This window comes from Acanthaster planci, linkage group LG03 (assembly GCF_054643075.1).
Source record: "Acanthaster planci isolate LZ-2023a linkage group LG03, COTS_SCS, whole genome shotgun sequence".
In the NCBI taxonomy this organism is placed as follows: Eukaryota; Metazoa; Echinodermata; class Asteroidea; order Valvatida; family Acanthasteridae; genus Acanthaster; species Acanthaster planci.
This window is the reverse complement of record NC_141779.1, coordinates 14,607,635-14,620,289: the sequence shown is the minus strand read 5'-3', so window position 1 is coordinate 14,620,289 and position 12,655 is coordinate 14,607,635. Positions and strand designations below refer to the sequence as shown.

Here is a 12,655-nt window from a genome sequence, read left to right as displayed (position 1 = left end):
TTAATTAATTCTTTCCCCCGGTCAGAGTTTGCAGTTCCAGAGTTTGTTTGAACTTGTATCAGAGTTTGTTTGAACTTGTCCAGTTCACCTCAGTAAATTTGTGACAAGCAGCCGTGATCTTATTTACTCTGACGGCATTGCCCACTTTGAACCATGTTAAGACCCCATTTGCTGATGCCAAATAACCGTTATCACCATAACTCAACGGAACCCTGTTCAGATCATTATTCCCATTCTGTAGTCCTGTCTAAAACCTCTTGTAAAGGGTGTTAAATGACGGAAACATAGCATTTTAGTTGCTCAGGTAAATCCCAGAACCAAAAAGCAGTTGTCTCAATCGAGATTTCTCCGCAGCGCATCACCGAATTTAAACCAATAAAGTCTTCAGTTTTGAACAGATAGGCCTAGTGTAACATTACAAAAACAATTACTGACAGATAAATGTCAAAAATATAGTTTGGGTTAAGTTTCTTTTCTTTTCTTTTTTTGTGCTGAGGGGGATACTCTGTTTAATTAAGGTGCCACGTTGACCCTCTACGAGCAGATCCTTCTCAAGATTCCCTGCATTAGGCCTAAGTTCGTTTCCACCCACTCCTTTTCGAATTCTCTCGCGCTTTCAATTACACTTATCGCACCGTGCTCCTTTGGTCTGTTTGGTTTCCCTGATACCTTTGGTCTGGTCCTTCCAAACGATTTTTTCGCAACCACTTCCAGAATTCGCGTCTATGACACTGCAATTTAACTGTTTTTGGACATCACACCAAGTTCCGTAAACGGGTGAACTCTAATCTCTTCACCACATAAAGACACATCCTTCGGATATTTGACTCTAATTCCTTGAATGAATTTATCCTGTGCAGGTGAACTGTTAAACCAGACTGACTTGTAGTCAGCCGCTTGAATATAACACAGTACTATACACAGCACAAGCCATGCATCTTTTAATCTTTTCTTCTGTTGAGCCTATTCGGTACTATATATTGGGTGCTACTATGAGAAATCTATCATTTAAAAGCCAACTCTTTGAAAAGGGAGGGAAATATCATCCAGCTTTGGTTTTTGAAAATCATGCTCCAAAAAAATAAGACAGCCTGACGTTTCGATCCTCGCGCTGTTTCCGCGTTGCTTTCAAGATTGTGAGTGAAAACAATCTATTTTTTCTATAAAGTTCTTGCAAGGAAGAAAATGTGTTAAGTATATCACCTGAAAAGTAGATCATGTATAAAAATGGATGGGAAGGGGGTTAAATCTGGTGATATATTGCGATTGAAAGAAAAAGTTGCGCTAAAACTGGAACTGCACAGCAGTCATACGAGAATTTTTACTGGCTCTATAGATATTAGGACGGGCGTAAAAAGTGCTTTTCAAATGCTTTGGAAATTGATCTTTATATATTTTTTGGTATACATTTTGGAATATTACCTTTGAATGGATAAGCAAAGAGTTATACAAAGATGTCGGTGCCCCTAATATTGTGACCATTGCGCTTTATCGACGGAATTTCACAAGCATTGTAAAATTCCTTGCTATGTCTGAGATACCATGAATGATCAAGTAAAGGGTTAAACTGGAAAGTTTGAAGGGCCTACATACAAAGTCGATATAACTCAAGAGTTTATGGATTTATTTTTGATAGAACAGCCATAATCATGACTTAGTATAACTTAAAATATTATGACTTAAATACAACGAGTCATAATAATGAGACACGTGTACATGTCAAATACCCTTTATGACGAGGCTTAAAAGTCATGATAATTAACGGCATCATTGGACCGAATATCTTGGCCCTAAATATTGTGCTCGCTTCTAAAGAATGAAAAGATTGTCTTAATTCTTCATAAGCGTGGTGTAATCTCGTGTTATGTATTCATATGATCGGACACAAACAGAAATGCATTAATATGCATATAAAACAAAATTTCAGAAGACCGTACAAGATAATGGTTATGCACTGGTGTAGTTCCTCGAGGGTTGATAGCGCCCTCAGCGCTCACAAGGGACATAACGTGCATGGCATGCACGGTTCAGACGTAGTTAACTGCACGAATGAACCTTACAAGCTCAGATCTATCTATGGTCAAGTTTTTTTGTCAAACTGAAAATTCATTACTTTGAAAGAATTAACATAACTCGCATTTTGCCGGACATGAGATGAAAAATATGGATTGTTATTATGCTGCAAGTGCCTTATTAGACCCTGATATCAGGGAAACGGTTCACCTTTTTTTCACAGGCTCATCGTTTCGTCTTAATTGCTTCCAGATAGTTGGTTCGACTTTTTCCTTCACACACTCTATTGATGTGACGTCAGAGCAACCTTCCCACAGCATGAAGACACAACCCACGCCAACTCCAAATTCCAACAAACTTCGTACAATATGAAGGTGGACTCTGTCCCCGACAACAAGGCCTACTCCACCCTTGCGTTAAAGCTTTACAAGAACATGTCATAACATTGCATTCCAAAAGTTTTGTAAATTTTGATAGACTTTTTTCAATTGAGTATTTCAACTGTTAATTTGGTTGCATTTAAAACGTACCCGTTCGAGAGGTAAATTGATCACGAACGACTTAAACAAGTTTACTAATACTTTAGACGCAGCTCATTGGGTGTGTTCCCACCGTTGGTTCCCTCCACGCCGTTGTCATTTTGACTGAGATGCACGAGTACCATTGAGCAGGGATATGTCTGATCCCATATCCCTGCACCACATGTACCGCTTTAGCGTCTAGTTTGACTGAGCTGGAATCTTCTGGAATTCGAGTTTTCGTCAGAATTTTAAGGTAAGAAAACCAGTGCAATTAGTGGAAATTACAGAGAACGCTGTGGAGGTGTTATTCAATTGCACAGTGCGTCAAAGGTAGACTGACATTTCGGTAAACGTGTTTATTATTGGAGTAAAACTTGTCACGGTCACGGAGCCGGGCAAGAGATTGGCATGGGCATAGCCTTAATGGCTGGGGCTTTACTGTGCTTGGTCATACAATCTCAATGACTTCCAGTATGCAGGTCTACATCCAGATAAAGAGATATCTAACTCCTGTCACTTGTGCCTGAGTCTGATTATTGTTGTGAGCTGCAAATAGCGATGATACGTTTTGGCCAGTTTTTATCTTTGCTCCAAGTCCAACTTGCAACGCAGCTGCCATGGCTTTTTCCCCATGTCATCAGGTCATGCATGTCTTCCAAGTTCCAATCCAAGTTCCATAAATTTAAGGGCCTAGGCCTAACTAGTGTCACTGTCAGTCATGTCAGCCTAAGCATGGAGGAAGGAGGGGATCTCCTCCTTCCTCCATGGTCTGTTTGTTTCACAATGACAGACTGACATGACTGTACCACTGCTACTCAAAATACAGTTAGGCACGAAGATTCTATAAGAAGTATACAGAATATTTGTTTATTAAAAAAAATTAAGGTTAAATTACTCTCTAGTTATTTAGACTTTAATTGGTCTAATTCTTAACATGTCTCACCAGGGTTACTGGACCTACTGTTTTTGGGTTTAGTTCTTTGATGTGTATGTATGTGTATTAGGTGTGCTATGTAATGTTAATTAATGTTCTGGAGAATCCTGCTTGACAACCTTTTGCTTCTTGGGACCCCCCATTCACATGAATTTTTGTTGCTTATAATCATGACATATTATAATTGACAGTTACGTGGTAAAATAAAGAATGAATGAATCCTGACCAGTGGTCCCAGGCATGCCAGTGTTGGTTCACTCCATCCTTTTATGCGGGTTTTGATTTAAACTCAGTGAGTCAACGACAAATAACTGATCGCGATCTGTATCTCTGCGAAACACACAGGCCCTAAGGCCCACAGCCACACTGGAATCAATCCTTCGAACATGACCCAGGTACTTTGTAAATGTGGCATGTGAGGTACATGTACATATATTGATACATGTCTTGAACTGCCAAAATTGGTTAGAATTTTGTCATATTCTAGCAATGTTCTCCCTTACATAATTCCTTATTTCTCCACTTCCCCAAGCATGCGAAGGCTACAAAGGTAATTTGAAACTGATGTAAGAAGATAAAATGTTAACAAAAATAGAGACATGTCAGAAAAGAGAAAGAATACGGACGATGATTGACACCCTGTGTACAAATCCTAAATGGGACTGGTCTGAAAAATGTTAAGTGTTTTCTAAGTAAATGACTTGGTTTTTTCCAACCTAAATTGAACTTTTTTGGGCACGCTTTTGCTTTCTGATGGCTATTAGGTCACTGTAAGGAATAATTACTGGGATCCGTATACGGAACTCTTCCTCAGAAAAGGAAGCATTGTCAGTCAGTATCATTACCTAGGAATTCACAAACAGGAGCCCCATAAATGGATCCAATACTAAGGCTGCATCCGAATCCGTTGTCTAGAGGTCTAGAGCTACATGTACATGTAGGTCTAGGTCTTCACTCCATTGAAAGTACGTGGAGATGCGCAGACAATAGAGCTAGCTGTAGCTCTAGAAGCCCGTTTTGGACATGGCCTAAGCCAGCTTTTCTTTCCGTTTCAAGACAAAACCAAACTTTCTGTTTCAAGTGGACTCTCATTGTATTTGTCCACTTTTGCTTATGGTACCCTGTCGCAAACATGAAAGAGAAATTGATTTTTTTTGGGGGGGGGCTTATTTTACTGTACATATTTAAACCAACTGGAAAAAGAACTACAGACAACAATAATTTTCCTTTAAAATGTTACAGCAGCTGTCAGAAAGTGAGAACGTGTCCCCAAAAGAGAAATTTCGCGAGGAGAATTCTGAAGCATTTACTCAGAAAACACTTAGGTTTTTTCAGACAAATATCGTAGATTTGTGCCCGGGGGCATAAAGTGTTGTCCGTACTGGTATATGGAACTCTTTGCAACCAACCTTCAAATGGGAAAGAAGCCCATTTTCACATTGTCTCACACCTACATGTACATGTACTTTAGTTTACAAGAAAAGGTGAGTGCAGAGAGTGGGTCTTGGGTGCGATCAGTTGATCTGCATGGTTACTTGATAGTGCTGCATTCTATCATAGATTAATTTAATGAGCCTGTGTGCCACCATCGCTCAGTCACTGTTTTCTTTCTAGCTCAGGGTTATGGGAAAATGGTTTTTGTAATGGAACGTGAAGTCAGCGATTTCTTCCAGGATGGGCCGATAGCAAAGTGCTATCGACCAATCCGGTATGTTAATGACACCGTCATGCATACACAGTTAAACACACTTTACCGATTGGCTGATACGCCCACCTTGCATTAATTCCAGTTCCAATTCTATTGCCAGTAAGAAGAGCTTTTTGTGGTAAGACACAATTAATTATCTACGGGTAGGAGGATCTGTGTGTGTGTGTCAGCATGGTTGAAAGTCATTTGTGGCTGTGCAGAGGTAATGGATGAACTGCTGTTACAGAGAAAAGAATGCCAGTTTCATTCACCACACAAAATGTAACCAGACTGAGGGTCAGTTATTGCACGGGTGCTTAAATTGAAAAAAAAAATTGAGACTTAAGAAATAGCTCAGTGTCGATCTTTTCATTGAAAAGTACCAGTACAAGTTTGTAAATGTTCTCAGTAATCCCCAGTACATGTACTGTACATGTGAAGACGTATGTAACTGCATGTAAATGAGTGTTTTTCATATGGTGGACTCTGTGCGTTTTGGGCCTAAATTAAAAATTTGCCATTAACAACCACAAACAGATGTTGGTCTTTTATATACAGTGCAGCTACTGTATACTGTAATACATAGTGTACTGTACATGTACCATTAGCCATGCATGCATACATGTACATGTAAATCAATTTACTGTACTGTAATACAGAGATACTGTAAATAGTACACTATGTACATGTACAATGTTAATACATTTACATGTATTCTTAGAAGTTCTAGTCGTAGTGTGACAGCACATGTACATTAAATATCATCTTGCCTTATGATACTGGTATTTTATTTCTAGTTTTGTAACTACCTATTAAAATACTTGACCACATAACTTTTTTCCCCGTTAAATTGATTTTTTAATATGGCATGTGTACTCTTTGTGCCAAATTAATTTTCCCCCAACTAACAGCCCCAATGCATGGAATTTGGTCCTGATTTCAATGCAAGTAATAGTTGAGCCTGGTTTTTTTTTCTTTGTATAGGCCCAAGGAACAAACCAATTTAACATTTGTTTGGATGGATTCAGTGTCTCTTTGCAAATAGAGTGCAAATGAAACATTCTCTTTGTTGTGGATTTGCCGTGCAAGGTATTCGCCACATGTGGTCACACACATTGAATACACATGTAACGGTGTCATTGGTTCACACAGGTACAGTCCTGCACAGCGTTCTGTCATGTGGTAGACACAGGTTATTGTGTTCCTAGCCTACGCTCATTGTTCCTCCCTAACAGGGGAAGGTGTGCCATTGAGTGAGACATACAAGGTCAATGTCCATATATAGTTCTGCACATGTCAGTGGGTGTGGCAAGCCGCTGTGTGCAGGGGTACTAGCTAGACTTGTCAAGTCCCCGTATGGCTCTGCGTTTTTGTTGCCATGCGGTGAGTAATCGCCGGTGTTTGTCTTGAAGGAGGGGACAGACTTGCCCAGTTGCCAGGAGTTTGTTGAATTGTATCTGCCCGGGCTCCTGGGACCTGAAGAAGTTTCTGTGGCCAATTTAAATTAACCGTGAGAGTAAAGGGAGTCAAGTGCTCTATCAAGCCCACTGTTATTGAACTGTTATCACTGTAAGCAAACACCTAGGGGTCACTAAGCCACCAAGAAAGCTTTTCAGCTAGTCTGATGTAAGCCTGCATTAATGTGGTATGATAGTCCTCTGATTGGGTGGTAAGTCCAGTCACAATAAATGGTTCTATCTCGGGAGTCCAATTCCTTTTGGATCACCCATGTGCATTTTATTGATTTAGTCTGATTGTCTGGGATAAGAGTTTTTTTTTTAATGAATTGGGGCCCTTAGACTTGTGTGCTAGTCTGTTAGATTTTCGGTGCACATGCAGTTTTGTACAATAATTTCGAGCACTTAAAATTGAACAACTCCTCCAAAGTTTGTATTGATAGTAATTTAAAGCCTGACATCCTATCAAATCCCCCCTCCCCAGGAACCTCCTCAAAGAACAACAATGTCTGCGTGTGATAACTGTATGTATTCAGGTCCATGCAACATGCTACAAATCCATCATCAAAACTGAGCGAATGCATTACACCTTAATTTAAGGAGACATCAGATTTGCTTAAATCCGTTTATTAGAATAACAGGTGTACATGCACATGTACATGTACTTGATTATTGAAATGATACTACATTGTACATGTGATTCTATTCATACATTCTTAAGCAGACTGGTAACGCTGTGTGGTGGCACATCTGCACGTACACATGTACATTGTACATGTACGTCATCCTCCAAAAGTAAATTGCCTTCTCATCAGCTAGTTGTTGAGTCAGGTTTTTTGTCTGGCTTCTTTAAACGGGTAGGAGGCAGCTTTTATTTCTTAAAAAGATGGCCTTGTCCACAGAAGGCGGATGGATTTTTCTTATTTTTTTTGCTGACACTGTCCTGTCTTAAGGATCTTTTTCCCTTGTTAAGAATTTTTAAATGTGCATTTGTCGGTAGCACTAGATACTCGTGCATTTGAAAAAAACAAAAGGGCAAGAGTACTTAATTATTAAAAATACTGGGGCATGGGGTTGAAGGAAGGCGGGACAAAAACAAATTTATTTTGTTACTTGGCGTTATCTCCTGTGACAGTGCTTACATGTACTTGTGAAGCCTATGCGTTGACGTAATGAACATCTTATGCCCTTTTAACATCCTATACTCACTGCATGGAGTGTGCAGGCATCCGGTGATGGCATGTGTCTGCAGAAAATATGCGAGGTGAAGTGAATGTGTTGGTGCATTCATGGCTAAACTTGATTCTTTTGTCAACCTTACAGCTCTGTGACAATAATCTTTGCTTTCACTGCATCACAATCTACGAAGGGGGTCACAGAACCCGCTCGAACTGGCAAATGTGGGCTGTAGGTTGTGTGCTTCTATCCATAGACATTTCGTACATGCACATGTACACGTACAGCATATTGTGCTGGTAGGCGGTACGTACTTGTGCGTGAGTGTATGCATGTAATGTACACATGTACTGTACCAGCCCACATCACACAAAAGGCCAAAGCAGTTGAAGACAGTCAAGCCTTTGAAGCGGTTGAATAGCCTTGAATGTTTCACACAGTACGTAATTATTCTTTTATCACGTCGAGAAGAAAAGGCACTTTTCTGGCTTAGTTTGAACCGAATCGCTTCTTGCTTTCTAAATACAAATGCCCACATACATGTATCTTTTCTGTTGTAGAGTCGCCACAATACAACTATGTACATGCACACACACAACTTACCTTGACCCATCCATCAACATGGCATTCAATATGTTTGTTTTGAAGTTGGGCCTACTTTTGTAGATGTTGAAAACTGTCTCAGCTTACATACTATACACAGACATGTACATTGTACATGTAATGGCAGATTGAGGCAAGTTTTCTTCTCGATTGGGTGCTGCTAGTCTTTGTGTACTGATGGAGACACTTTAAGCCTTGTATTTGAATCAAGGCAGCTGGGCGGAGGAGTACTGAATGAGCAGATCGTTCTTATCCCCTCACGCCCCCTTTTTCAAATTGCATTAACCTTCTGTTTTAACCGTCAAAAACAGTCAAAAATGCCTTCCACTTGATTTCCCCCAGTATACAGACACATGGGAAATTTGACTGATTTTGATGATATGACAACTGTGTCAAGAATGTGTCTTAGCATAGGAGGGTTAATTTCGTCTTTAGGTTTGCCAGCAGGGTTCAAAGGTCTGCTCATGCTGTGGAAGTGATGCTGCTCTGAAAAATGGCGCACATTTCAACTCCAGCGAATTTTGCTGTACATAAATGTTTGCAGATGCCCAAATTGGCTTTGCTATTAAATGTACCCGCAGTTATCAAGTGGCTTGTAGGGTGATCAGGCAGGGGAGGATGACATGTAGCTATATCATGGCAAGTGGTTACTGTGTGGGACTCATTACCAGAGAGTTAAATAACGGTCCTCATCCTCCAATTTCAATGTGATTTTACGTACACTCTGGGGGGTTAGGGTTGAGGATTGAAATCCATCTGCTGGCCGTAGGGGGAGGGGATTCTAAAGCTCATGCTTTAGAATCCCAAAATACTTGTACATCCGGCCATGATCCGGCCATGTGAGTGTGAAATCTGCTGAATCCAACTACAAGGTGAATCCAACATTAACAGCTGTCAAATACAGGTGTCTTGTTTGCTTAATTATTAAAGCAAACAAAACTTAATGGAAAGAAACTACCGGTAGCAAGAACATTGGGCAGTGATGGAGTAGTGCCTGGGTATATGTCAAGATAAATCACTAGAGTCTCTGGGAAATAGCGGAGGATATACCTGAAGTAGGATTGAGGAAGGAAGGGGCCAGCTATCATGGGACTTGGGCTCCTAGAGTGTTGGTACATGTATACAGGTACAGTGTAGCAACCGATACAGAGAGCATGCCAATATTGATTTCCCCCACACAGTTGGGCTACGATATTTAGGAACATGAAGGAGCTCACAGAACAGAATCACCACGGTACCACCAAATACGTGTGTGCCATGGGAGGTCAGGGTAAGGATACGTTGGTAAACAGGTGTCTCAGATCAGTGCACTGTGTACTGATATGCACCTTACACTATGTACACATGTACATGTACCTGACCTGGTACCTGACTACTGGTACATGTACATGTATTGATACCAGGGCCATGGTGTGATTAGGCTGTAATGCATTGTACTCAAAAGGTTTTTTATTAAGTTCATTATTGAGATGCTCAACTGGGAGGAAGCCAATGAAATTTTGTTTTTCAAATATTGTGCTACACTGTACCTGTGTGTCTCTGACCAAATAATTATTTTACTTTCTTCCAAAGAGATGCAAAATTTTCATTCAATAATTGGCTCTGTGTACATGCAACTACATGTACATGTATCACTGAAACATGACTTTCCTTTGTAAGCTTGGAAGCACGTGCATGACTCAAAAAGTGTGGACACTGATACCTCACAGGACATTATTAGTGGTAGGGCTGTGCCGAATATTGGAGTAACCGAATATACAATCGATTGTCGAATATTCGAATATTATTTTTCGAATTTGAATATTCGAAAGCAAAATTCGTGAAATTAAAGGAAGGGAAAATTTTCTTTTGTTTTAAATGAGAAAAATTACACCGTGGAGGCTTGTTTCAAGCATATTCAAATGAAAAGCATCAGAAATCTTACATTTATTTAAAAAGTAAATTATTCATTACACAATTTAAAAGGAATAGAAACCTTCAACAGGGCAAGAAGTCTTTTTCATCTCTTCCATTTTGCTACCGGTAAATTGCGGCTGGAGATACTCCTATGTGAGAAGCTATTATATTGATCATAATGTACAGTTGTGTGCGTTATTGCAACTGATTTTGTATATGGTTTATTCATCAATAATCTGCCGGTTGGTGCGACCGAACATTCGGATATTTGATCAAATTGAAGGTCAAATATTCAAATGCTGAATTATTCGAATTGACTCAGCCCTAATTAGTAAACCAAGTGGAGATGGGAATGTTTCACTGCACACAATTTGATATCTTGAAATATTTCACAGTTGATGTTGAACTCACCACAGGTTTTTGTAACCTCTTTTTTCTCTCGCCATTTCTGCGCACAGTTGCTGTTAGTCGGAACACCCTTGGCACAACCAGCATGGGCATGGTGGACCCAGAATTCCGGGGGGTGGGCCAGAAGGAGGGGCTCAGGATATGGCGCATCGAACAGATGAAAGTGGCCAAAATCCCCGAGAAGGATTACGGCCACTTCTTCATGGGCGACTCCTACATCTTGTTGCATGTGAGTATCTCCTATTCCCGACAGGTGATAGAAAATCAACATATTGGTCGCAGACCAAAAACGGCAAGAGCCATTTTCGGGGACCTTTAAGAGACCCCTATCAAATTTAAGAGAACATGTTTGTCTGAACTTTGAAAAAGGGTGCAAGGTTTCAGAAGTTTTGGCAAGTCCGAGAATGGAGATACAATCTACCAAAATATGCAGAGGTACTCTCAGAGTCGACTCCAAATTATTCCTAGCTTCTCCTCTCCCCTGAATTTATGGCAGACCTCCAAAGCATTACTAGAAAAGTTTGTTGTAACTGACCTCCATGAGGTCACAAAGAGGTCTCATCTAGAAAAATGGATCATTTGCCTCACAAAATTCAACTCCTTGTCTCTGAAATTGAATTTTGAAGGGAAGGGGGCTGTGCTGGAGTGAGGTACAGGAGTTGATTTCGTAAGAATTGGACCCACTGTTCTGGTTCTCACTGTCAATTCTATTTGATTCCAATGTGGAATTTCCCAAGCCTACCACTTGTTTGCTGCGGAACCAGCACAGTGTTTGTTTGTTCAATCCCCATTTAGAGCAGTTGTGTTTTGGACTTGCATGTACATGTAAAGCAGATGGTAGAATAAGGTGTAACTTAGAGGATGTACATGGATCTCCTGATTTCTGTGACCACCAAGCACATGTTTTTGTTGGGGGGGGTAGGGGATTGAAATATTACTGTATATGGGCATGCTCGGCAATGCTATCCTCAACCGGATGCAGGGTACGTGCTTGGGTTCATTGCTGTACAGTATTGCTTCCTGAATGGGCTTTGACACTCAATAGCGATGGGCCTGTCTCACTCCGGATATGGGTGCAGCTACTGTGAATTGGAAAATGTCCAAGCAGGGCACTTACAAGGGAAGTGACTAGCCTGGAAGGCCAATCGATTGAGAGATCAGCTGACAACAAGAAATTCCTTCAGTGTTGTGCCAAAAATGAGGATTGAGTCCAGCTAAGGCTAGGTTTTTTTGCATGCTGTTACCGGTTCATTGCTCTCAGAACCCTCATTCAAAATAAGTGGGGGAAGGTTGACTCATTTCAGTTCTTAGGTTACATGGGGGAGGGGGTATTAACCTTAACAGTCCCAAATCCTCCAATATGATTTTACATATACATGTACCCTTGGGGTTAGGGTTAATGCACATTCAACATGCATGTATGCTGGCAGATGGGGAAGTGCATCGTGTGTAAAAAGGTTTGGACACACAAAGCACAGTTCATTGTGCTTGGGCTCAGAGGTTACATGTACATGTGTAAACAGGGTCAAAAGGGGCTGCACCCAGGAATGAGGAAATATGTAACTGTTATACTCTATCAATTCAATTAATGTTTGATGGCTGCCATGAAGAGCAATCAGACTGTAATTGATCCAACCTGTATTACTCTTTACTGTACAGCAGACCAGCACCAGTTGTCCACCTGTGGCCACCTGTTTCTTTTTGCCAAAACTCATCGTGAAATTCTCTCATTACCAAAACGATTGATGTTATTATTTTTCTGACCAACACATTCATTTACAAATTAAAACACATATACCGGGGATAGCTGCATTGTTTAGGATGGGGGTGGGTATGACTCTAACTCCTCAGTAGTTCTTTCCTGCAACTACCCAAAATCCTTCAAAATCTTCCAAACTCCTGGCAGATTTGAAAGGAAATGGGAAGGTTAAAGGGTAATGTTTCAACAATTGCCGGTCCA

At 40.5% G+C, this 12,655-nt stretch overlaps 1 protein-coding gene across 4 annotated transcripts in view; it reads left to right on the top strand.

Annotated features, from left to right (window-relative positions):
- Positions 1-2,631: 2,631 nt before the first annotated feature.
- LOC110989333 (advillin-like) overlaps positions 2,632-12,655 on the top strand; it is a 51,824-nt gene continuing 41,800 nt past the window's right edge. For all 4 annotated transcript variants that reach the window (XM_022253665.2, XM_022253645.2, XM_087134946.1 and 1 more), the window contains exons 1-2: positions 2,632-2,787; positions 10,746-10,924. In XM_022253665.2, coding sequence (XP_022109357.2) covers positions 10,781-10,924 — 144 coding nt within the window. In that variant the 5' untranslated portion in view covers positions 2,632-2,787; positions 10,746-10,780. The remainder of the gene's footprint in view (positions 2,788-10,745; positions 10,925-12,655) is intronic.